The sequence below is a fragment of the Danio rerio genome, chromosome 4 (genome assembly GCF_052040795.2).
Source record: "Danio rerio strain M-AB ecotype USA chromosome 4, GRCz13ab, whole genome shotgun sequence".
Lineage (NCBI taxonomy): Eukaryota > Metazoa > Chordata > Actinopteri > Cypriniformes > Danionidae > Danio > Danio rerio.
In genome coordinates, this window is record NC_141024.2 from 26021055 (window position 1) to 26047145 (window position 26091).

The 26091-nt window shown below is 32.5% G+C and overlaps 2 protein-coding genes across 9 annotated transcripts in view; one reads left to right on the top strand and one right to left on the bottom strand.

Moving 5' to 3' along the window:
* prkcq (protein kinase C, theta) overlaps positions 1-21164 on the top strand; it is a 46804-nt gene extending 25640 nt beyond the window's left edge. For 2 of the 3 annotated variants that reach the window (XM_087246762.2, XM_087246763.2), the window contains 15 exons: positions 1760-1820; positions 2003-2183; positions 3534-3565; positions 3675-3760; positions 4976-5105; positions 7813-7922; positions 8726-8864; positions 10650-10807; positions 12074-12247; positions 13942-14033; positions 14131-14193; positions 15901-16039; positions 18224-18412; positions 18514-18642; positions 20823-21164. In XM_087246762.2, coding sequence (XP_087102888.2) covers positions 1760-1820; positions 2003-2183; positions 3534-3565; positions 3675-3760; positions 4976-5105; positions 7813-7922; positions 8726-8864; positions 10650-10807; positions 12074-12247; positions 13942-14033; positions 14131-14193; positions 15901-16039; positions 18224-18412; positions 18514-18642; positions 20823-20981 — 1842 coding nt within the window. In that variant the 3' untranslated portion in view covers positions 20982-21164. 3 annotated transcript variants of the gene reach the window in all.
* Positions 1-26091, bottom strand: part of tmem110l (transmembrane protein 110, like) — a 211658-nt gene that overhangs the window by 165178 nt on the left and 20389 nt on the right. For 4 of the 6 annotated variants that reach the window (XM_087246218.2, XM_087246221.2, XM_087246220.2 and 1 more), the window contains exon 3: positions 5891-5998. The gene's annotated coding sequence lies outside the window, so the exon portion shown is untranslated. Of the gene's footprint in view, positions 1-5890; positions 5999-12961; positions 13105-26091 lie in introns of those variants that run through there. The other 2 variants (XM_087246219.2, XM_087246222.2) reach the window with 1 other exon arrangement.

The window sequence follows — 26091 nt, forward strand, 5'->3', positions numbered from 1 at the left end:
ATACCCTGTAAGTTCAGAAAGAGATCAAGCCTCAGTTCAAGTTCACTTTCACTTTCAGAGCTTGTCGCACAGCATGTAAGCAAAGGTATAGGACAATATTAATGCCAAAATGACTGAAATAAAAAGCTTGTCAAATAGCACCTACTGAAAAAAATTAAGTGCTGTATCGAATTAAGAAGTGCTTTAATTTTAATGACTTGAAATGCCAGTATTTGTATTTTTTAGGTCCTGTGATTTAACCTAGCTGTTTATTAAAGCTGTGAATATTTCTACCTAAAATAAAAACACATATTTTTATAATTAAATTCAATACTTAATATGCAATTTCCAGAATCCACTTCCCATGTACTATTCTAAAGTCAATTTTCATTAGTTTCATTTTATTTCAGCTAAAAAAAAAAAACTTACTTACATAGTTTTAGCTGCTATAATTTAACATTAAATCCAGGAATAAATATTTGGTGGCCAAAAATTCAGTATATACTTCTCTAATATCAACACACTTTTAGATTCCTATTGTTGCACATTTCTGCTGTGTGATTATATTGATCTAAGAGCCAGAGTAAAAAAAAGTCCGGAGATTTTTATTGTTATTGACTATTTTTTTTCACGATTCAATAAAATATCGTTTATCGGCTCAGCCCTAATTTTTTTGTCTTTGGACTTAAGGACTACTGGCATACCTGGTATATTATTTATTTAATGCAAACATTATACGGTTCATATTTTTATGCTTTTTTTCTTCAGTTCTTAATGTTTTAGAATGTGTTCATCGTGGTATCAAAATATTGATATTTTTCAAGGTATTGTATCAAAGTTGAAAATTCCAGTATTATGACAACAAAGGTTGCAATTATTATAAAAATTATTATAAGCATTTAATTTACATGGTATATTGAAAACAACATTATTTGACTAAAGTTCTGAGTTCTCACAACTCTCTATCCAAGCAAACAATTATGTAGTCTGCAGTACAAATAACAGTTTTATTATTATATACATAATTTTCTTGTTAGGTTGCTTTTCGATCAAAATGACAGAGAACATATAAAATAATAAGTAAAATACTTTTAAAAATGCAATATATTATTTATATACACCATTTTTTAAAAGGGTTTTAGTTTTCAAAGGTTCTAATTGCAGTAAGATTTATGTTTTTAAAAGAAGTCTCTTCACAGGACTTGGAATGCAACATTGCATATACATATATGTAATTACACATGACTGAGCTTTTATTTCTCTGCTGCTTGTTTTTGTGGTTCAAAAATGGGTATGGTTAAGGTTAGATTTGGGATAGGTGCTCCATATTTATGAAATTATTTCTATTTTACAAATACAAGCAAACCATTTAATGGGAAGCATAATTCGAATGACCAAAACCATTGATGAACTCAGAGCATCATAAAACTATGCTAAAGTGATACCTGGAGCACCACAAAAAGACTAAAATTGACAAGTCGGGAGCAAGAATGTGTTGGTTATTTAATAACTTGCATTTTAAGTGATTTTGAACACTAAGCCCTACAAACAAACAAAAAGAAACACAGAAATGTGTTTTATAATAGTAAAGCCCGAAAGTATGCATTCCCTTGGCTTATTCTGACTTAAAATTTATTTTATTTAACCTAATTATTATTATTATTTTTTTTTGTTTAGCTTTTTTACCTTTTGCCAATTGCCACAACATAAATCAAATGTTATAAATGGTATTGAATGTTTTTTCAATAATTTGAATAAATATACATTTTATCTATTATAGGTGGAACTGAAGCCACAGGGTCGTTTACTGATGGAAGCACGGTATTTTCTGGAAAGAAGTGGTGAGCGTTTATTTAAATCACATAGACATATGGTCAAATAAAGATTAATTTCTTAACAGTTATTTAAGTTATTATGTTATAATCCATTTCTGATACCTCTAGCTCAGGGGTTGTCAATCAGGGTTTAGAATACTCTAATACTTTTTGACACTTCTGTGTGGGGCTGGGTGTTTGTTTTTTAGATGCTGCAGGTCATGGTGAAGGAGATGGAGAGACTGAACGGGAAAAAGAAGGGGTGTTTGCCCTTCATCACAGACGAGGAGCTATTAAACAGGCTAAAGTTCATGTGGTCAAATGCCATGAGTTTACAGCCACCTTTTTCCCTCAACCAACCTTCTGTTCAGTCTGCAAGGAGTTTGTCTGGTATTACACATACTCTGTAACAATTTCCAAAAAATATATTTTTTTATTTATTTATTTTTTTAGGAATTTACCCTCTCTGTTTAACCAAGGGGTGTCCAATCTCAGTCCTGGAGGGTCGGTGCTGGAGAGTTTAGCTCCAACCCTAATCAAACACACATAAACCAGCTAAATAAATCTCCTACTATTATATAAACTTACTGGTAGGTGTTTTGAAGCAAGTTGAAGCTAAACTCAGCAGGACACTGGCCCTCCCTAAATCAGGGACTTTGGACACCCCTGATTCAGCCCTCGTAATGTATTTTTAGTACAACTAAAAAGTAATAATATTGTGTTATAGATTCATAACATCTATTGTGTTACGATTGTGTAGAAACATGCAGAAAAAAGTAAATAAAAGGTTAATACTATTTTCCCCAAAACATAGGCATTTTACAAATAATTAAATAATAAAAATACGATACATATTTCAATGCATCAGCTTAACTTCTTTTTTACATTCATTGAATATACAATATGGGAAAAACTACAAACTTATCTTCCATTTAAAAAATAATACAAATAAATTCTGTCAATATAATTACTAAAATATGAATTATTAATTACATTCATATCAGATTTAAATAATTAAATCAGAATAAGTATAAACAAACAAAAAAAATCAAAAGGTTAATATTTTCCCCAAACTATAGGCATTAAAAAAAATTATGTTAAAAAAATAAATAAATAATAACAATATTAATATGAAAATGACAAAAATAAATAAAAGATAACTCAGTTTTTATTATTATTAATTTATTTTTAGCAAATAAATAATTAAAGTAAATAACAGTAATAATAAACAAAACAACTAAATAAGGTTATGAATAATAAATAAATTATAATAATACACTAATAATAATAATAACAATAATAATACAAAAGTTCAATTACATTGATACCAGATCTAAATAATAAAAAAAATTATCAGAATAAGTATAAAAAAGAAATTAAACAAATAAACTTAAGTTAATAAAATAAACAATTACCATACTATATTTAGTAGAATATTATATTGTATAAAACATGGTACTGCATTTATTATCAAGTTCAATAACTTAATTATATAATGTATGCTGATATGATGTATAATGTTTATCATTTATAATATTTTAAACTCATTTATAATATTAATATATTTTTTACAAAATACATTGAATCTGTATACAAGAAATTATATAGAAACTATAAAAAGTTTAGGATGACACCCTTTGCATGAGGATAAGTATCTATGGTGCCCATGGAATCAAAAAGACTGAACCCCCCTGTATTAAATTAGGCAATGGAATAATGTTTTTCCTTTTTCTACCTCAGGGGCCTGAACAAACAGGGATACCAGTGTCGACGTAAGTTCGTTTTTCACATCCTCAAAGCTGTTGCAGTTCCTAAACAAGTTTCCATTAATTCACCGTCATGATGATGACTCCTACCCACTTCTGTCTGTTTTTCCCCCAGAATGCAATGCTGCCATCCACAAAAAGTGTATTGACAAAGTCATAGCCAAATGCACAGGTTCAGCCGTAAACAGCAAAGAAACCATGGTAAATAAAAATCTGAGTTTTGCTACTGTACACTGACAGATATAAATTAGAGACCCTTAGGATATTTTTATCAATTGTTGGCTAATTTTAAAGCTTCATTACTCTGCAGACAAAAGTACCATTGCAAATATTTCATGAAATGAATCATCTTTGAGTTATTAGTAGACGCTACAAAATGTTTTTTTACCACACTCTGCTGAGTCACACTGACAGTCATGGAGTATGTTATGAACTTATTTCTATGACCTGAGGGGTATTGCACTAAAGTAGAATTAAAGGAACACTCCACTTTTTTTGGAAATAGCCTTATTTTTCTGTGTAATATTGCATTTGACTTTCTTTTTTTTTAATTGATAATTAAATTTTAATCTATAATATGACTACTTAATTTCCGATCTCTTAATTTTATCTGTCTTATGCACCTCTCTGCTATACTAAAATTTGCCCATATATGAACATATATAATATTATTGCTAATTCATGTTATGGACTTATTTCTATGACCTGAGGGTACTGCACTTAAGTAGAATTAAAGGAACACTACACTTTTTTTGGAAATAGCCTTATTTTACAAGTCACCTAGAGTTAAACTGTTGAGTTTTACTGGTTTTGAATCCATTCAGCTGACTTTTGGGCTTGGTGGGAGCTCGTTTAGCTTAGCATAGTTCATTGAATCGGATTAGACCATTAGCAAATTAGCATTAGCAAATTATTTTTGAAAAGAGTTCTAATCATTTTGTTATTTGAAGCTTGGTGTGCTAAGTCCGACGAAAATAAAAATGTTTATATGTCTAGAAACTATATTTTCATTTTGGTGTAAAAATAAAGGAATTTTTGTTGCCGTAACATACAGTAGCTGTAGCAGGCCCAATGTTATTACACAGCACTGTTGCAGTACTATTTTCAGGCAATATTGCTTTTGACTTGTATTTTAATCTATAATATTACTATTTCTTTTCCAAATCACTCATCCAAAGCCATATATGAACATATATACAATTATTGCAAATATATTTTAACACAGCATTTTTTATTCTAATGGTTGTGCAGTAAATGTACAGTAAAGGGACTGTAAATCACACAAATTTCTAGTAGCATTGACAGAGAAACTAACAGATAAACAAAGAAACCTCAATAGTAACTTAATTTAAATAATTTAGCCTGCTTCAGGGCTAATGTTGTAAAATGCACTAAATCTGTGTTTGTCTGTTTTAGATTCACAAGGAACGCTTTAAGATTGACATGCCTCACAGGTTTAAGGTGTACAACTACATGAGCCCTACGTTTTGTGAGCACTGTGGTACCTTATTGTGGGGTCTTGCTCGACAGGGCCTTAAATGTGAAGGTGATTCATTACACAAACACAGCTGTATCAGAGTCTCAGGATCTGTTTACATCTGCTCACTTCATGCATTTACTCTGATTGGGTAGATTTATTTGGATTTATGAAAACAGTTCCATTTATATTTGGTCACATAAATGCGACTCCAATAAACGCATATATTTTCAATCTTCAAATCGCACACTTTATGCAAATTTAAATAGGTTATATCGACTTACGCATCAATTACAACACTAGTTATTTCAATAGTATTAGTTTTTACAGAAACGTAGGCTATATATCTTATTCGACATACAAATGTTTTTGTATCTATTTTTCCATACATGTGCAAGACATCATTTAAACCTGTAAAGTGTTTACATAAAAATTGTGTATACCTTACTGTGAATAACTGTGTAACTTTTTTATATTTCAAAAATGGTCATTTTTAAATCAGTTATGAACTGCTTCATTTATTGTCTACTTATAATGTTACTACTTATACATCAAAATCATAAAATGTCTGCCCCCTCATCAACTCAATGTTTGAATAAGTAATACTTGATGCATTAATCATACTTGGAAATAAACACCCACTGCTTTGATTGACCAACAGTTTGCATATTTAAAATGGTTCATCTGTGTGCCCACTGATGTAAATTTCTGCATGTGTGCTTGACAGCTTATGTACATCTTTTACAGATGAATGTCAGTGTGATAATTTACTTTAAATACATGTTTTGAAATGTACAGATTATTTAAAAGGGTTAGTTCACCCATATATGAAAATTATGTTAGTAATTACTCACCATCATGTTTTTCCCAGTCTCCTGAGACCTTAAATCATCTTCAGAACACAAATTTAGATGAAATCCAAGAGTTCTCTGACCCTCCAACAGTCATGAGATTTTCAAAGTCTGGAAAAGGAAACAAAAACTTTGTCAAAACAATTCATGTGAATTTAGTGTTAAAGATTAATCCCATCAAGCTCCAAGAACACTTTTGTACATTACAAAAAAAAAAAAAAAATGTTCGCCTGTGTCTTTTTGTGTTTACTACAGGCAATTTGGCGCTTATGTAACTCCTATGGCAATATGTCATGCTGCATATAGTAAAAGCGTGCACAAAAGTGTCCTTTGTGATTTGTGTGTGATTAAAATTGTAAAAAATAATTAATAATAATAATTTTTTTTTTACTATTTTGACAATATTTTGGGTTATTTTTTTAAAAATTATCTCTGAACCGTGCTGTATATGGATGATGAGAGAGCTCCTCAATTTTATCTTAAATACCCTAATTTCTTTATTGAAAATAAACAAATATTTCAGGATATTTAAATGACTGGAGGGCGAGAAATTAAGCAATTAAAAATAGATTTTAATTTGAGTGAACAAGCATTTAACAGGCAAAGCAATACATACACAATGAAAAAACAGTTACTATATTAACTGCATACAATGACCTCATCTCAAAATATCAAGGAAGTTTAGATTTTTGAGTTCATAACCAATTTAAAGTAAATTTCTATACTGTTCTATCAAGAAACAACCTTTCCATTGAACAAAAAAAATGAGTTAGCTTACACAATAAAAGCTGATAAAAGGACATTATAAAACAACATTCATCATAATTTGATTATAAAGTATATTTTGCACTGTAAAACGTGATTGGTTGAATTTACTCTTTAAAAAAAAAGTTAATCTGCTGCATTTAAATGTATTAGTTCACACTGAGTAAACCCAAGGCCTTAAAATTAGGTAAACTCAATTTATGAGTTTAATCACTAAGTAAAGTCCCCTTGTCAATTTTAACTCACTTTTAGTTATTTAAGTAGGTAATTACTTTTTAACAATTTATCTGGCTATGCGAGTCTAAAGTTTGATTTGGAGTCAAAAAATTACTTTAACTACTTGTTCAAGCTACTTATTTAAAATGAGTTAAAACAACACAATTCTTAAGGTATTTTTCGGACAACATAATTGTTTTATGTTCAATCCACTTACATTTGTAAAAAATGATTAGGTTAATTTAATCGATTTGTTTTGTGACAATATGGACCATGGAACTCAGCATTTTTTATAGTGTTTCCTCTTTTCTTTTTATAGTACACTGACATTGCAGTACAGATGTCTTTAAGAGAATAGAATAGAAATGGTAATTAGTATTGCCATATGTATCAGAAGTCATATCAATAGCTGCCATTACGGTAATGGCATAATGTTGTCATTATAATCCAAAAAGAAAATTAATTATAAGCCAATAAATTAGGAGTTATTTCTACACTTTAGATAAATGCTGTTGCTTTGTGCTTTACATAATGCATGATACATAACATTCAGAAAATAAATGCCCAAGTATGTTATGGAAAAGGTGTCAGCAAAAAGAGTTCAGAAATTCAATTAGTAAATGACATTTAAAAATGAAATATCAGTATCAGCCAAAATGTTCTACATCTGTCCACGCTTGTTAAAAAATGCTTATATAAATGGATATTAAAAGTAAAATTTTATTATTCATTAAAAAAAAAACTATAAGGCACATTGATAAGGCATTTTAAAAAGCCAATAAGGCACATTAAATAAGGCATTTACCCGAAAACCTCTGAAGCAGTGTAGTGCAAATTCACCCTAAAACTAACAAGAATGGCTTATTATTAAATATAAATATACTTAATAATGTTTAATGTCTACATGAAGTTTCGGTTTACTAATTTTAGTGTTTTCTTTGCAGAGTGTGGCATGAACGTTCACCATAAATGTCAGAAGAAAGTAGCAAACCTTTGTGGCGTCAACCAGAAGCTAATGGCAGAGGCCCTGGCTATGATTGAGAGCACTCAACAGGTTAGAAAACAAGCATGTAACAAATGTCAATGCCCTTTACCGCTGTTCGGTCGTTTAAATAGGAAGATTGTAGAAATTATCGTGAGGAATTAATCACAAAATTGAATTAAGATGTGTATAGGGCTGCATGATACTAGAAAAATATTCCATATGCCATATCTTTGTTACAATTGCAACATTTATAATATAAATATCAACATTTCTTATGATAAAACTAACAAACGATTTTATCAGCAATTATTTAAACTATTTATGTAATAATCATACAAAAATAAACAGGTCATAATAGATATTTTTAACAGCTAATATATAATTAAATCTACATTTACATTTATTTACAATCTAAATAAAACTATGTCAAGGTGGAAACATTTAAACTTTGATTTACCACTGAAATAACAGAATCTTATTGGCTGTTACAATACAATAACCTGCACTTTGAGTCACAAGATGGTGACAAACAACACAAACTGACAGAAATGAAATAAAGCATAGACTAACCTTACATATTATTTATTCACAAGATAACAGTCAAACAGTCAAATGTAGCAGCGGGACAGACAAGCAGATACATATGAATGTGGAAGTATGTATATAAATTTGAACTAATGGACATATTCACTAATGGTAGATTGATTCAAAGTTCCAAGATGAGCCTGTTTTATTCAGCAGATGTTATCTGGGAATAACATACCTTCAAATTTCGCAACTGACAAATTTGAATCGAGCATCACAGACAACAGTGTAAAAATGTAAATTAAATAGAAGAGTAATATTAAATAAAATGAAATGAAATTTTACAGCAAGCTCGGAGCTCCCGGGATACTGAGACTGTTGGTCGAGAGGGTCCGGTCAGCGCAGATCAACCAGGGGTCATTAGAGAGCCTTCAGGACGCTTACCGATTTCCCCCCTTACGCCTGCACCACCGCTACCACGCAAAGGTAATTGCTTATGAGATTTTCAAAATGCACCGCTATTTTCTCATGAATCAATTCTGATTCATGCTTCGTTTTTAGCAGCAGAAGTTGCTGTATGGTTTACAAAGAGCCGTATCCTGCTTGCATCCTAATTCATAAATACCACTTGAACTTAAAATAATCATTTATAAAGTTGGGAATAAAGGTTTAAGTAAATAAGTCTCGAGTGTGGGCTGTGTTAACATTAATCTAGTGACATAAAAGCAGCTTGCATGATTTTGCTGAACACACAAGTGCTCATCCTTATGAGTGTGTGGTTAAAGATTAGCCTTGAGCAGTATTTGCTTTTTTAAAAACTGGCATAGCGCACCATCATAGAGCACCATCTGTAAATGCCTAGCCTAGAGTGCCATCTGTTGTTATTAACTTGCAGTGACTACTATTAAAAACTAGCCTATACCGGCATTTGCTTCCAGCCTGGACTGCCATTTGCTGTTAAAAACTAGCCTAGTGTGCCATCTTAATAACTAGCCTAGAGCTATCTGCTGTTCAAAACTAGTCTAGAGCGCCTTCTGTTGTTCGAAACTAGCTTAGCTTGCCTTCTGCTGTTAAAAACTAGCCCAGAGCGCCAAGGGCTGTTAAAAACTAGTCTAGAGCACCTTCTGTTGTTAAAAACTAGTCTAGTTGTTATTAACTAGCCTAGAGCACCATCAGTTGTTCAAAACTAGCCTAGAGTGTCTTCTGCTGTTAAAAAACTAGCACAGGGCACCATATGGTATTAAAAACTAGCCTATAGCACCATCTGCTCTTAAAAACTAGTCTAGAGCACATTCTGTTGTTAAAAACTAGTCTAGTTGTTACTAACTAGCCTAGAGCACCATCAGTTGTTAAAAACTAGCCTAGAGCGCTGTCTGATGTTAAAAACTAGCCCAGAAAAAAATAGCATATAGCACCATCTGCTGTTAAAAACTAGTCTAGAGCACCTTCTGTTGTTAAAAGCTAGTCTTATTTTTTTAACTAGCCTAGAGCGCTATCAGTTGTTCAAAACTAGCCTAGAGTGCCTTCTGCTGTTAAAAACTAGCTCAGGGCGCCATATGCTATTAAAAACTAGCCTAGAGCACCATCTGTTGTTAAAAACTAGTCTAGTTGTTGCTAACTAGCCTAAAGCACTATCAGGTGTTAAAAACTAGCCTAGAGTGCTGTCTGCTGTTAAAAACTAGCCCAGAGCGCCATAGACTATTAAAACATAGCCTATAGCACCATCTTCTGTTAAAAAGTAGTCTAGAGCACCATCTGTTGTTAAAAACTAGTCTAGATTTTATTAACTAGCCTAGAGCGCTTTCAGTAGTTCAAAACTAGCCAAGAGTGCCTTCTGCTATTAAAAACTATCTAGTTGTTACTAACTAGCCTAGAGCCCCATCAGTTGTTAAAAACTAGCCTAAAGTGCCGTCTGCTGTTAAAAACTAGCCCAGAGCGCCATATGCTATTAAAAATTACCCTAGAACACCATCTGTTCACAACTTGCATATAGCGTCATCTGCTATAAAAAAACACTACATAATAATGCATTGTGCAATGCCATGTTTTTAAAATATGAACATATTATTTTCATTTTCATAGACGTTTGATTTAATTCTATTCCATCTCGTTTTATTCTTGAAATACTAAATGAATGCTTAAGACTATGCTTATGGTCAATTATCTAATCCCTATAAATATTCCCTTGAGCAACTCAATACATTTTAGAATTGATTAATTGATTGATTGATTAATTGATTGATTGATGCCCAACTCTTCGTTCTTGCATAGAGCATCAAGGTATTTCATGGGACTCTCCAGCTGACGGACGCAGACCCAGTCTTGAAGAGCCTGAGCCCCTCTACGCCACCCCACGCAAAGAGCACCACAAATTCACCATAGACAGCTTCATCCTGCATAAGATGCTGGGCAAAGGAAGCTTTGGAAAGGTAAGAGTGGTATTCAACACAGCAAATAGTAGATTTTCAGCTTTCACTTTTTCAAACTCAAAATGTTTCATCTATTTTGGATTTTTAGTTTGCCGATTTAGGATCTACAGACGTGTTTTTTTAAAGAGCAAATGTTTTGAAAAAACAATCCCCTTATTGTGTATGTTTAAACTAGGCATATGATATATAATAATTCGATATATCATGATAATGAACAGATGTACCAAATACCGATATCGTTTCCATTTCCAAATACTATGAAAAAATATTTCAATGCTTTTTGAGGATGTTCACATTGTATTTGCAGTTGTGTTTATAACCATGCCAAATGAAACTTATTCGGTTAGCTTAATAGATCAAGGCATGTTTTTTATCTTTATTCTTAGGTCATGTTAAAGTCTTATTTATGCCTAATAACACTTTAGTCTTAATCATTTTATTAAATGGTGTTCATAACTAATATAATTATGTTGTTGTCTTTGCTTATATTAACAAAGTAGCTGTTCTCTAGCTTTTTCTTACTGATGACTTTAATCAGTCAACTATCATTTACTAGTGAGACTTTATTATAAAATGTTACCTATTGTACTTTATACTCCGTTTGCATTTGAATTTTGTTGAAACATTTGTTTATTCTAAATATATTGTAATTACAGTACAATGAAGCAATACACTAAGTGTTTTTGTTATTAAACATCTTCATTTAAATTTTTTTGCAGCTTAGATCAATATCGGGATAATATTGAATACTGTGATAAAATCTTCAGCAATTTACAATGACAAAATGTATTATTATTATTATTATTAAAGCCCTATGATGTAACAAAAAATATCCATAAATTAGCAGTTTTTCATATTTTGTGATTAATATTTCCCCTTTATTTATGCTTTTGAATAGCATTATTGGACCTAGATGTTTCCCTCAACAACTTTTAACCTTGAAAATAAAAAAGGTAATTTTTATTAACATTTGTAAGTATTTAAAGGTGTATATTGCCCTGTATAAACTGTGGAGTTCAAGGTATGAACTGTGGATCAAGGTCCCATAATGCAATTCATAACTAAGTAAATGGAAAACACTTGTCAATCACAAAAGACGGAAACCTAATTATTTTTTAGGTTGTAAAAACTCTGATGTCATTATAACATTGCAAGCTAAATGAGAATTTGACTACCAAACCATTTGTGATTTGCATCTGGAAGCATACAGGACTATAGAGTCGTCTAATTATGATTCTCTACAAATGATGTGTATGTGTGCTGTAGGTTTTTCTGGCTGAGCTGAAAGGCTCAGGGCAGTTTTTTGCTGTGAAGGCATTAAAGAAAGATGTGGTTCTGATGGACGATGATGTTGAATGCACTATGGTGGAGAGGAGAGTGTTATCTCTAGCTTGGGATCACCCCTTCCTCACACACCTCTACTGTACCTTCCAGACCAAGGTAATACACACTGACATTTTTTTATTTTGCTGCTAGAAATTACACACTTTATTCAGTATATCAATAAAGTTTGCATTCATTTTGTTCATTTTTTGCAAGATAAATGTGCAGTACACACTTGGGATAGTTCACCCAAAAAATTAAAATGTACTCACTATTTACTCACCCTTTAAAAGTTTATTTCTTCTGTTGAATGCAAAAGAAGATATTTTGAAGAATGTTGAAATCCTGATACCATTGACCTACTATTGAAGTCATTGATTACAGGTTTCAAACATTTTTTAGAATATCTTATTTTGTGTTATATAATAATATATAAGAGGGCTGCACAATATATTGTTTCAGTATCGATATCGCAATGTGCACATATTCGCAATTGTCACATCGCAAGATATGCAATTTTAAGTCTGAATTACAGTTAAGCTACAGAACTGTGTTTTATTACTGTATTTATATGATTTATGCCAAAAAGGTTTCATTTAGAATTTTTGTCTTGTTTCCAAATATTTACATCTCAAAGCGAAAAATAAAATATTTTTACTACCTCCACACACTTTTAGTTGTTTTAAGGAAAAACCTCACTTTAACTTATTTCCTCTGAAGTTGAAAACAAAACAATGTTTTACTTAGAGTTTTTAGATATTTGGACCAGAAACGAGAAAAAGCAATGTAAAATAAAACATTTTTGCCATCGTGAATATTCAATTACTGTACCTGAATCCTGTTAGACTCCCCAGAAAACCGTCAAATAGAGCTATTATCTTGTGAAACTGTGTTATCACAGTCACCAGCGATCTAGCCCATGCAGATTGCTGGAGAACTACAAAACTGCCAGCAAAAGAACTAGATCCAGTCATGCACCACTCACACACCTGGCCTAGATCAAGCCTGATTGCACACACTCACAGCTGAAGCCGCTGATGAACTGATTACATGGACAATAAAGTCAGCACACAAACACACAGAAGTTGCTGAGTCTTGTTGAATAGTTTTGTGAACATTGGGATGCATTTTCTTTGCCTTGTTTAACTTTTTGTTTTGTTTGTTTATTCCTGTATGTTGCCTGCCCGACCATGACTTTGGATTGCCCGTATACATCTGTTTGCTCCTATGTTGACTGTTACTTGCCTGACTATTCTCTGTTCAATAAACTTGCGTTTATATCCACACTTCCTTGTCAGCTTCCCAATTCACATTACATGTGTTCATATTGCAATAGTTAAAAATAAAAAAAAAATTATATAAAATAAAATAAAAAAATTTGCAATAATAGATTTTTATTGCAATATCGTGCAGCCTGACTTCACTTGAAAAAGTGAGTACACCTGTTGTTTTTAAAGTAATTATTTGACAAAGTGAGTAAATCGCTTGTCTTATAAATTACTAAGAATGAACTGTGCATAACTATGCAAATTAAATTAAACCAACTTCCAAGTTCCAACAGGTTTAGTCACTTTTTATATGTAAAACCACATGATGACTTTAAAGCAGCAGGTTTATTCACTTTAAGTAAGGTAACTAATTGTTTTTTTTTTTTTTTTACAGTGAGTGATAGCCATAAAACTCTATGAGATACTATGCTTTTGGACATTCTGCCAAACCCCCACGACACACATTGAGTCACTCCTGTTATTAAAGTACTGTGCTTTTGTTTGACCAGCCTGAACTGCTCTGCTTCTGTATCTTTTCTAAAGGAAAATCTTTTCTTTGTGATGGAGTACTTAAACGGAGGCGACTTAATGTTCCACATCCAGACCTGTCACAGATTTGACCTCCCACGATCCACGTGAGCTACATATGCAGCCCCCACACACAGATTTTTAAAGGCCTAGTCTGCCTACTCTGTTTATCACTCTCACATCTCCTCTTCTCTGTGTCAATAGGTTCTATGCAGCAGAGATCATCTGTGGACTGCAGTTTCTACACTCTAAAGGCATTGTGTACAGGTATGCGCTACTGTAAAAACTATATCAATCAAAGTATAGTGAGGTTATCTGGCTAGAAACTGACTTCGAATGTGCAACCAGATTTTTAAAATCTATTTTATCTATTTACATTTTTGGGGTTGATCTTGGTTCTGGTGCACAAACTGCAATGCATTCATTTTCCAAAAAGGTATTTGTGTGGATATATTCCATAAAAAAGGATAAAAACAAGTCAAAACAGAGTCGCACCTACATACAAAATCGTCACCTTAGAATTATAAGGTTCTATCTGACATTTTTGTCAAATATGAGTTATTGACATATTCTTATTAAATGACAACTTATTTACGTTATGGGATGTTTTTTATAAGTTTTTCACATTTTAAGACTTTTTATTTCAAAAAACAAATGTTAAACACTGTTTGCTATGGAATGCAAAAACTTTAAAGCTCAATATCTTAAAATCATTCAGAATGCAGATTGAACCTTATAATTCTAAGGTGACAAAATGTTATATTGAATTGGGGCTACTTTCATTAAGTTTACATGCATTATTGGATTGATTTAACTCAATATAAGGCATATTAAAGAACGGTTAGCACATCGCTTCATTGCTTACAGCAGTAAGGAAAGCCTACATTACTGCTGTTCTTTAAGCACCACCTACTGGCCTAGACTGAATTAGTTTGGATCACTTTGTTTAGTGCATGTTTTATTTAGCAACAATTCACAAAGCCAATATTCGAGCATTCTGGTTTTGTTTGTGCTTCTGATTTTAAAATTTTCTGGTTTTAACATTTTTTTAAACTGCTAATAATTATACAGGTTAATCTTTGTTTGATTAAAATGCAGACATTTGATTTAATTTTAAATGGCTGTACACAAAGTTTAACCTAATTTAGGAACAATGCTTTTCATGCAAAACTATTTTTTTTTGTTTTCTTGCGTTTTGTGTTCAAAAATGGTTATTGGTATTGAAATAGACCCATTTCTTTCAGCAACCCCCTATAGGTGTATCAATGAGGATTTTCCAATAGCTTTACAAATTCATTAAATAAACAACAAACAAATAAATACATTTTAAACTTAAAGTCACAAATCATTCAGAGCTAAAAGATTGGTTTAGATCATTGGTCTCAAACTCGATTCCTGGAGGGCCGCAGCTCTGCACAGTTTTGCTCCAACCCTAATCAAACACAGCTAATCCAACTAATCAAGGTGTTCAAGACTTCTAAAGACTATTAAGCAGGTGTGAGTTGGAGGTTGTTGTAGCTAAACTATGCAGAGCTGCCACCCTCCAGGAATTGAGTTTGAGACTTATGGTTTAGATGGTTAAAATGTCTTCAGGGGTTAATTATTATTATTTTTTTTTTATTTCACATTTAGCTTTTTTAATTAGTTTTAAACATTTAAATGACTAAAATGTTTAATTAATTGTACATTTGTGTTCTAAAATGTATTGATTTTGTGGAAAAATCTTAGCATTATTTGCTTAAGTTCTTCTGTATTTCTGTAAAAGTATGCAAATATCTTGCACAATTTTTACTTATTTGATCTTAAGAACAATTGAACTTGCAAATACTTACAAATGTTATAATTCCAAATATTATAATTGTATAGCTATTAAGTTATCTGGTAAAAACTCCTGCATTTTTTCATATCAAAGAAATGTTTTATTTTTCCTAATATTATCCTTCCTTAATTTAATAATGTGTTGTCCCACCACAGAGATCTTAAGCTGGATAACATTTTGCTAGACACTGATGGCCACATCAAGATTGCAGATTTTGGCATGTGCAAAGAGAACATAATTGGAGAAGCCAGAACATGTACCTTCTGTGGAACACCAGACTACATTGCCCCTGAGGTGAGCATATCTATCACACACACAGGGGAGCATGATACTGAATATTGATTTTTTTTTCATTCCAATAACGATCAATCATTGCATGTATATCTTTGCTAATTTAGGCCTGTCATGATAAAAATGTCATTAAACCACCAGGTTGTAGCAAGTGTCTCTCTTTGAGTGATTCATTTAATCATTTATTGATATATATGAAGCTGTTTATGTGTAGATATAGTGTATCGACCATCATATTGGGGTGATATAAACACACCCAGTCCTTTTTTTTCAATTTAACAACATAAAAACGGTGGACCAATTGGAGCGGTTTTCAGCTCGACCGCAACTTGACGTAGGAGTGCGGTCCCCCCGCCCACCGAATTGATTGACAGCTGCATGCATTAACATGTCCTGGTAATCACGTGTATAATCATGTCAACAAGACCAAATGTGCGCAAAGCAACCGGGAATAGAAGGTCTGTTTAGTTTGCTAGGATCATCAATCATCATCAAATGTGATCAAGAGTTAGTTTCACATGTTTAAAATGTTTTAAAACAGTGCTTTACTTCATTAGCACAGCTGCGTGTCAGAACAATTATAAAGGAAGACGCTGAAAACCTGGTTTGTGGACGTTAAATCAGGTTGATTTTCTACATAAACATAACAGATATCCACACAGCAGTGGAGATTAACCTGTATCCTGTCACATATGCATGCAAAATGTCTGTGTGTGTGCGCGCGTGAACTTTGTAACGATATTGTGTGTGACTCATCAATGCAACTGCACAACAAATACTCATTGGTAGAGTTCTAACAGAATTATTTCTCACAAACACTGCGTGAGATCTTCTTTCTTTAAGTCTGTTTGTTGTCTGACGCAGCCGAGGGAGGAGATTAAGGCACGCAGAAAGGCACGTAGGAGTACTTGCTTTAAAGGTGCAATACAACAAAATAGCCCCCTGGTGAAAAATGTATAAAATATGATCTTGAAAAAGGTATAATGAAAAATCTGATGGGTGTTTTGAGCTGAAACTTTACATACACATTCTAGGGACGCAAAACACTTATAGTAAATCTGACAAAAGGGTAACCTAGGTGCCCTTTAAAGTTTCCAGCCAGATATTGAACCATCCTATTTATACTCATCTTGTGTTACATGAAGAGTTATTTGAAGTTTCTCAACCCACAATGCCCACCAGCCTCCTATAGACAAATCCCGGACGAGCCCCCAATTTGTTGTACTTTTCCTAGTCCTACTAGGTTAAAACATCAGTCAGAGGCTTTAAATAAGTTTAATCAATTTGATTAGCATGGGCGATCCGCTACTGGCAAAAGTATACAAAGTATACTTTAATAGAAACTGTTTTTTGTCATACTTTTTTAACAAAAATCAACAGTGTATTTATTTGACCTATAGTAAAAATGCAGTACATTGCCTGAATGTAAAGATCTGATAAACATACTCACATGTCGTGCGTGTCGACACGTATTTCTGGCTAATTGAAGTCAATTTAATTTATTATTTAATTTATAAACTAGAATCATTGAAATGCGTTGGGTAAACCTGAGTAAAATCTCATTTTCCAAAAATGGACACTTATGACAAGTGGGGATGGGCAAACTTGATCCTCGAGGGCCGGTGTCCCCGCAGAGTTTTGTTCCAACACTAGTCAAACACACCTGAACATGCTTATCAGCGTCTTCAAGATAACTAGAAATCTCTAAACAGGTGTGTGTGATTAGAGTTGGAGCTAAACTGTGCAGGACACCAGCCCTCCAGGACCGAGTTTGCCCACCCCTGGTCTAGGGTCACAAACATTTTCAGTTTGCATGTAATTTATCAACAAATATGAAATTATCTTAAGCAGATGATAAAATATTGCAGGTCACACTTTATTTTGTGGTCCGTTTGTTAAATTTAAATTACATTGCATCTACATGCCAACTAATTCTCATAAGGTTACAAGTAGTAGACATGTACATGAAAAGTTCCTTATAGTCAGTTAAATGTGTTGAAGAAGCAGTATCAATAGATATAAAGCAGACAGTCTACTAAAACTCAAATGGAACATCAAAATAAAGTGTTACCAAATTACACACCCCTAAAACTCCATTCACAATAGTTTTAAGTTAGATACCTAAACCATGCAAATAAGTGAATAAAAGTTATTTGTAATACATAATGTGCACTTTATACCTCACAGATACTGCTTGGTCAGAAATATGGGACATCTGTAGACTGGTGGTCATTTGGCGTCCTACTTTACGAGATGCTGATTGGCCAGTCTCCATTTCATGGGCACGATGAAGAAGAGCTGTTTCAGTCAATTCGCACAGATGACCCTTGTTACCCACGCTGGTTAACTAGAGATGCACGAGACATTCTTGTGAAGGTATATCTGAACTAGAGATCAATATAAGACTTGCGATTCTGTTATGAACTATAACAGTGTTTGTATATAAAATAACACCGTAAAACACTGATTGGTTTTAGCTGTTTGTCCGGGAGCCAGAGCGAAGGCTGGGCGTGAAAGGGAATATACGGCAACATCCCTTCTTTAGAGAAACAGACTGGAGCGCGCTGGAGGAACGACAGGTGGAGCCACCCTTCAAGCCCACTGTGGTAAGTTCATTACAGACCACAACGATTGTCATTTCTGCTCTAAAACCTGATGGGCTGTTGATATGGATAACATTTAAATGCTAATTAACAGCGCACAAACGCCAATAAACAATTTGTCGGATCAGTCGGCATCTGTTGCCATTGATCGGAGTTTTGTTTTCACCCAAATTAACATGTTTAATCTGCGTTTGTTGAATTGTGTATCATTGATTTTACAGTACAACTAAATACAATAGTTAATTTGCTTGTTGCCATTTGTATGTGAAGTGTGAATTGGCTTTTAAAGGCATCAGATGCAGAGCAGATTATAAAATAAACCAAATGAATCCTAAGCCTTAGAGTTAAACGACAAAGCATACAGTAAAGGGTTAGTTCGCACTAAAAAACATTACTAGTTTGCATTCATTTAAAACACATTGATAACATTCAACAACAAAGTGTTAACATTTAATCAATACAACTATTTTTATGCCATTGGTTTTTTTAGCTACCAGAACCTTTTTCAGTAAGTACTAGTACATTTTAGGACGTCTATTCTTAAGAAACTAGCAACACAAACCTAATGTTTATTTACTATTTTTGTTAGATAATAGCATTCACTATTAAATACTTATTCATTAAATACTTGTATTCATTTATTACATGCTATAATTTATAGTCACATGTACATACTAAAATTTATCAAAAAGCCTACTAGTACTTACTGGTGCTGTCCTAACTACACATGCTGCAACACCCAATAAAATGTATCTTTTTCATGTTAAAGGGAGTTTTTGTCCTAGTAACCATCTCATGGCAATGCATGAATTTTAGAAATTCTTTCTATTTCTGTGACATTGTGGCTACTACAGCATATACTAATAAGACAATGATCATCTCGGGTAGAAATTATGTGCTTTATACAGGGTTAAATACAATGTGAGTTTAAATACCATTTTACTTTACATTTATTATTACTGAAAGCTGAAGCAGTTAACCTAAGATCTTGAAAATAAACAAACTATCAGGCAATTTGAAAATGAAAGTCAGAGTTACAACATACTGTAAGTCACTCAGTAGCCTACTAATAATGTTAAAGAGGTTGAATGTGTAATATTAAAAGCCTTTACCATTTTGTTGGGAGTCTGTAGCTGGTATTTAAATGTTTCTGTCGTGTCATGTTTGGTTCAGACAGCCAAATTGCTTGTCGCTGGAATCTTGTCTTGTCTTGTTAGGACAAAGTGTTATTCTTGATTAAATGCTAGCAGTTTTTCACTAGATTCATTAAAAATGGCCAATTATTCATTGGATACCAGTTCAGTAAACAGATAGGAATGTTTTATATACTAGTACCTATATTATTGGATACTTGTTATTTAATAAAACAAGTACTAAAATTTATTATTACAGTAAGTACTATAGCAACTATTAAGTATATCCTAGTTTGCTTATTTTAAATACTATTTATTTAGTAGTATCTAATTACTTCTCGTAGTTATTAATTAGACACTTGTACATTTATTCATTTTCTTTTCGGCTTAGTCCCTTTATTAAAAAAAGGGGCATGTTTTACGGAGCAGATGCCATTCCAGCTGCAACCCATCTCTGGAAAACATCCCTACACACTCATTCACACTCGTACACTACAGACAATTTAGCCTATACTACATGTCTTTGGCACATGGAACGCCATGTGACCTAGCTGAGGCTCAAACCAGCGACCTTATTGCTGATAGGTGACAGCACTACCTACTGCGCCACCGTGTCACCGACACCTGTACATGTAAAAAAAAAAAGATAACAGAATTTTTGTTTTTGGTGTAACTTTTGTTAAATTTTTTCCAAAACAGGAATTTAAGCTGTATTTAGTTTATATGTTACTGAAGTCAATGACAGAAGATGCATTAGCTCTGAGACAGGATATAAATGTATGATTTAATGAGGTACATTTTAATTTATACATATCCGAGTGTTGTTTTTAGCTTGGCGACATGCTAAAGTTGCAATTTCTCTGTGTTGTGCACCATTAATGCTGGTGTAGATCATTTGAATTCCGTACATTTTGAGGTTTAGTTTTAGTTATGGTGTCTGTAGTAGACAATAGAACTGAACGCAGCACCTCACAATAGATTTTAGAGGTTTGTTGCAAACATTTATCTGTGACTATGACGTTTTGTTTTTTTTTGTTTGTTTGTTTACAGAAATCAGCAAATGACTGCAGTAACTTCGATAAGGAGTTCATAAACGAGAAGCCTCGACTCTCCGTCACAGATCGTATGATGATCAATAGCATGGATCAGAGCATGTTCGAAAACTTCTCCTTTATCAACCCTATCATGACTCGTCTCAAGAGCCCCTGATTCTCCAACTAACATTCATAAAAGACATTCGTGCAAACACTGTGAATAGTCCAAAACAAAAAAAGCAAACACTCATACTGTACCATACTAAACATTATATACCAGCCTAATAACTGTTACCTCACTTCATGCTATAGGCAGTGAACAAAATACCTAAAATTAAATGTATACTGTTTGACTTTTTATTTGGTGCCTCAGCATTTTTATACTAAAGAAAAAAAATTATATTTGGTTATTGTTATTAAACAGGCCCGTAGCTAGTATTTGTACCATATATGAGCTCATTTGTCCCATAATGTTGTCATCATAAGTTATCAAAATAACCCATCGAAAAAAGTCTTTAAGGCCATGCGGAATCTGATGCAAGTAAAGTCTATTTTCACTGTATTGTTGTTATAGAGAAAACATTGTATAAGAAACTTTTATTCTAAATCTTAGTTTTGAACGACAATGACCAATAAAAGGTTGCGAAGCACCAAAAGTGACCCATATTAAAATTTATTAGGCTATTGTTGTCATCCAGAAATTTTCAAATATATTTTTTTACAAGAGAAGCTAGAAAAATCATGAAACTCTACATTATTATTATTATTATTATTATTATTCAAAATGGCCAAATTCTGCAACTGAGGGAAGTTGAATGTGCTGGCCATATTTATTATTTGCCTAATAAATGACAATATAGGACACAGTTTTAATTTTAAAACTTCAACAGATAGCAATTTTTTCTCCTAGTGATATATCATAAAGTAGCCTAAAAATAAGTAACCTCTTCATATTTCTTTATTCTAAATTTTTAGAAAATGTTTTTGGCAACTTAAAAGGTGTGACCATCTGCCAAGTTAATTCAGCAAAAAATGTGCTTAAAATCTCACTAAAATGCAGTAGTAAATCTCATAATTAATTAGAAAACATGTTCAATAACTGTACAAAGGTTCACTTTAACCTTAAAGTAGAAAAACCTTAAGTAGCTTAGCCAGGTGTTTTTACCCATATGAAAAAAAAGAATTTGTCACACAACCTACTGTAGTTCTGTCACAAATTCTACAGTGATCAATCAGTCACAAAAATATTTATTCCCCTGCCTTTTTACTAGAACAAAACATTGGTTTGCTTTTTACAGAGACCTGGAATAGACATGGTGGGGAAGAAAATTGGTGGAAGAAAAAAAAACTGGGAAGATGTTTTGCATTATCTCCCAAAGATGTATTGTCCACAAACACTTGATATTTATTTCATACAGGTGAACCCTCCCGTTTGTTTTTTTTTTTTCATATTAATTTCAACGTGCTCTTAAGATTAAGATGTTGGAGAAATATGGGAAAATACTTAATGTTAGAATGTGCATTTTTGGGATAGAATGGTAAAATACGATTGAATCCCGACAAAAACCTGATGGTTGACATGTATGAAGTGATTCAAGTGAACAGGAAGTGTTTGTGGAAGAACAGTTTTGCAAAACGTCTTTGCAGGGGAATGCTAAAACTTAAAAAAATATATCTTCCCATCACTCTTTTTTTATTTTCTCCCATACATATTTATTTCTTCCACCCATTTTTTCCACTTTTTAATTGTTACTTCAACAAAAACCAACTAAAAAAGTAAAAATGTAGTAATGTCGGTTGTTGATTAGCATTAGGGTAGTGTAGCAAAGTCATAGTTAATCTTTTGTTAACATGGTTGTAAAAACACAGTTAATTAAAATTTTGGGGCATTGTCTAACCGTGTCAGAATGAATCAAGATTCTGTAATTGTACTTACGTTGCTTTAATGCACATTTCTGTTTAATTAAAGTTAATAAATTTGGGGGGTGTATGGGGGAGTTGGATACTAAGTTCCAGAAATGTGCCAACACAGAAAAAATAGACTCATTCAAATGTGAAATGTCAATAGGCATCATTGAAACACTCCTCGGCCAATCGGATCAAAGATCTAGAACTAAAGGCATGGCCGCATTTACAGTTGCCAGGCAAAAATCAAGCTGTTTTAACAAAATCCGCTGTATATGTATACAACAATGGTGATTAATGTGATAAAGCTTCAAATGCATCTCAGATTGTGATGGTTTGTATTTGTTTGAGCAGGTATTTATCAACGTAGGCTTCACAGGAAATTATTTTTTAGACTCAGTTTGTTAATTAATGTGCTGTTGTCCATATGTTGAATAATGATTGTTCTTATTATGTGTTCCACAATACTGATTTTTGTTATGTGCTTATGTATGAATTCTTGAAAAATAATGTGTAGAAAAACTGAATTTATTTAGACTGGTTATAAATTGTCATCTGTATAGTCAGCATTATGATTAATTATTGCTTATACAGTATTTGATTCATTTTCATTATGTGTATGGTCATTTTACAGTGCATGAACAATTCAAACCTCATTTTTGAATAAATTAAATTGTGCTACAACAAGCTTAAACCAAAAAAAAAAGTTTCAGTTCTGTGACCTCTTTTTTGATCCACACACACATATAAATATATATACACACACACACACACCAACACACACACATACATATATATATACACACACACACACACACACACACACACAGCATAAATCTGTCCTTAATGTCTACAATAAGTGTCCACTAGAGGTCAGTATGCAACAAAATAAAATCAGAGAGACAGGAAGCATAACAAAGCCAAATATTTAGCGCACATGACCACTGAGTCATCACAGTCAGGAAAATGAGTCAGAGTTACATATCATTGTGATATAACAATACTGACGGATATTTGGGATTTTTCGTATTATATTCCGCACAAGTCACTTTGGTCATTTACTTTTTGGTTTGCATTGCATTGTACGACTCGTTCATATTGAGTGTCCATTGGCTGAGAGTGATTATGGTCGCGACTGTCTCCTAAGATGCCCTGACTGGACCGACTAGCTTATCTTTCATCCTCAGGCAACAAATTTCATCACCTTGAACTTGTAAACTGTCGCGCACTCCGACTCGGTGACATTTCCTCTACAATACACACCTTGAATAAACACACAAATACACCGTCCACTTTGATGCTTTGCAGGTGCAAGACCATAAAAGGTAGTGATTTTTTGTCATGTGCTGTCTGGCTGCTCTGTTATGAAATGTGTAACTACTATTATATACACTGTAAAAAGTTCTGGTTGCCTTAAAATGTTAATTTGATTCAGCTTAAAAAGTCCATTAAGCTTATGTTAAACTAACTTAAAACAGCTTGCATAACTTAAGTTAGAATACGAATAACTTAGTTTAAGAAGTTACTGTAACCTATAAACATATGCTTTTCTCAGTAATTTATCATATAATTTTGTCTTAATGTTAATTTGATTCAGCTTAAAAAGAGTCTTGAGATTTTTAAACTGACTTAAAACAGCTTGCATAACTTATAAAGTCAAGTTAGCACATGACTAACTTAGTTAATTAAGTTACAATGAACTGAAAACATGCTGTCTTGACATATTGATCATATAATTTTGATTTAAAATGTTCATTTGATTCAGCCTAAAAAATCCACTGAACGTGTTAAACTGACCTAAAACTTATAAAATTAAGTTAGAACATGACTAACTTTAATAAGTTAAAATGAACTATAAGCATATGCTGTTTTCACAAACTGATGATATAATTTTTAATAGTATAGATATCAGTTTATGGTTGTGTGTTTGATTAAAACTTTTTTTTTATTCTATAAACTGATGGCATTTCTTCCTAATTTTAAATAAAATATAATTTTTTGCATGAAATAACTAAAACGTGCACTGTTTATATTCAGTAATATTATATTACAATTCTAATGTTTTAACAGTGGAATAACATTTCTTAGGGGGGGGAATATATATATATATATATATATATATATATATATATATATATATATATATATATATATATTTTTTTTTTTTTTTTTTTTTTTTTTTTTTAATTGAACTTAAAACTTTTATGTTTGTTTTATTATTTTATATACATTTAATGATTTAGTACTTATTCAATATTAAAATATGAGTTTGTGTTTAGTATGAGTTTAAGTATGCATGTACTGTATGTGTACAAACACTTTATTTCATAAAGCTCATTAATAGTTGTTGAGATAGTATTGTCGGTTGTTTTAGGTAAATGCATGACCTCTGCCCTCTGAGCTGATGCAAACTCTCAGTCACACCCTGCAAATCACCCTTCCCCAGGCATCACATGTATGAAAGCAATTGACCCATTTCCAGGTAGACCGATTACTCAGTTTGTATATTCAAAGACTCTATAAACACAGACACTTAGACACACAAGAGTAACTCCACTTTGTTCAAGGTTAAAGAAAGTAGCCATGTCACTGTAGAGGAAGTACTTTGTCCCTAAGAGACTTATTGTTATAATGCTCAAAGTCTGTCTGTCACCCTTTCTATCTGTCTACCAATCTGTCTGTCTGTCTGCATACATGTTTTTGTACCTGTTTGTACATGGTGTCTATCTATCTATCTATCTATCTATCTATCTATCTATCTATCTATCTATCTATCTATCGCCTTTCCGCCGAACTGCCTATTTATTTGTCTGCCCATCTATTTGTTTTTCTGTCTGTCTCTCCATTAACCTGAATATTGGACTGTCTAACAGTTTGTTTAATTTTCTGTTTATCTGTCTACCTGTCTGTCTCCATCTATGTCTGTTTCTTTATATACCTGCATTTCGCAGTCTGTCTTTCTTCTTACTGTCTATCTCACTGACTATCTGCCAGTATCTGTCTATGTATATGTCTGTATCTGTCTTTCTATCTAGCTGTCTGAATGTCTACTTGCATTTGTCCATCTCTCTGTCTGTTATTCTGTGTTTCTGTCTGTCTGTTCTACCAGTCTCATTGTCTAACTCTATCTGACTGTTTATCTAGCTACAGTGCATCCTGAAAGTATTCATAGCACTTCACGTTTTCCACATTTTTTTAAGTTACAGCCTTATTCTAAAATTGACTAAATTCGTTTATTTCCTCAAATTTCTACACACAATACCCTACAATGACAATGTGAAAAAAAATTTTTTTGAAATCGTTGCAAATTTATAAAAAAAAATAAATAAAAATGAAATATAACATGTACATAAGTATCTTTGCTCAATACTTTGTTGATG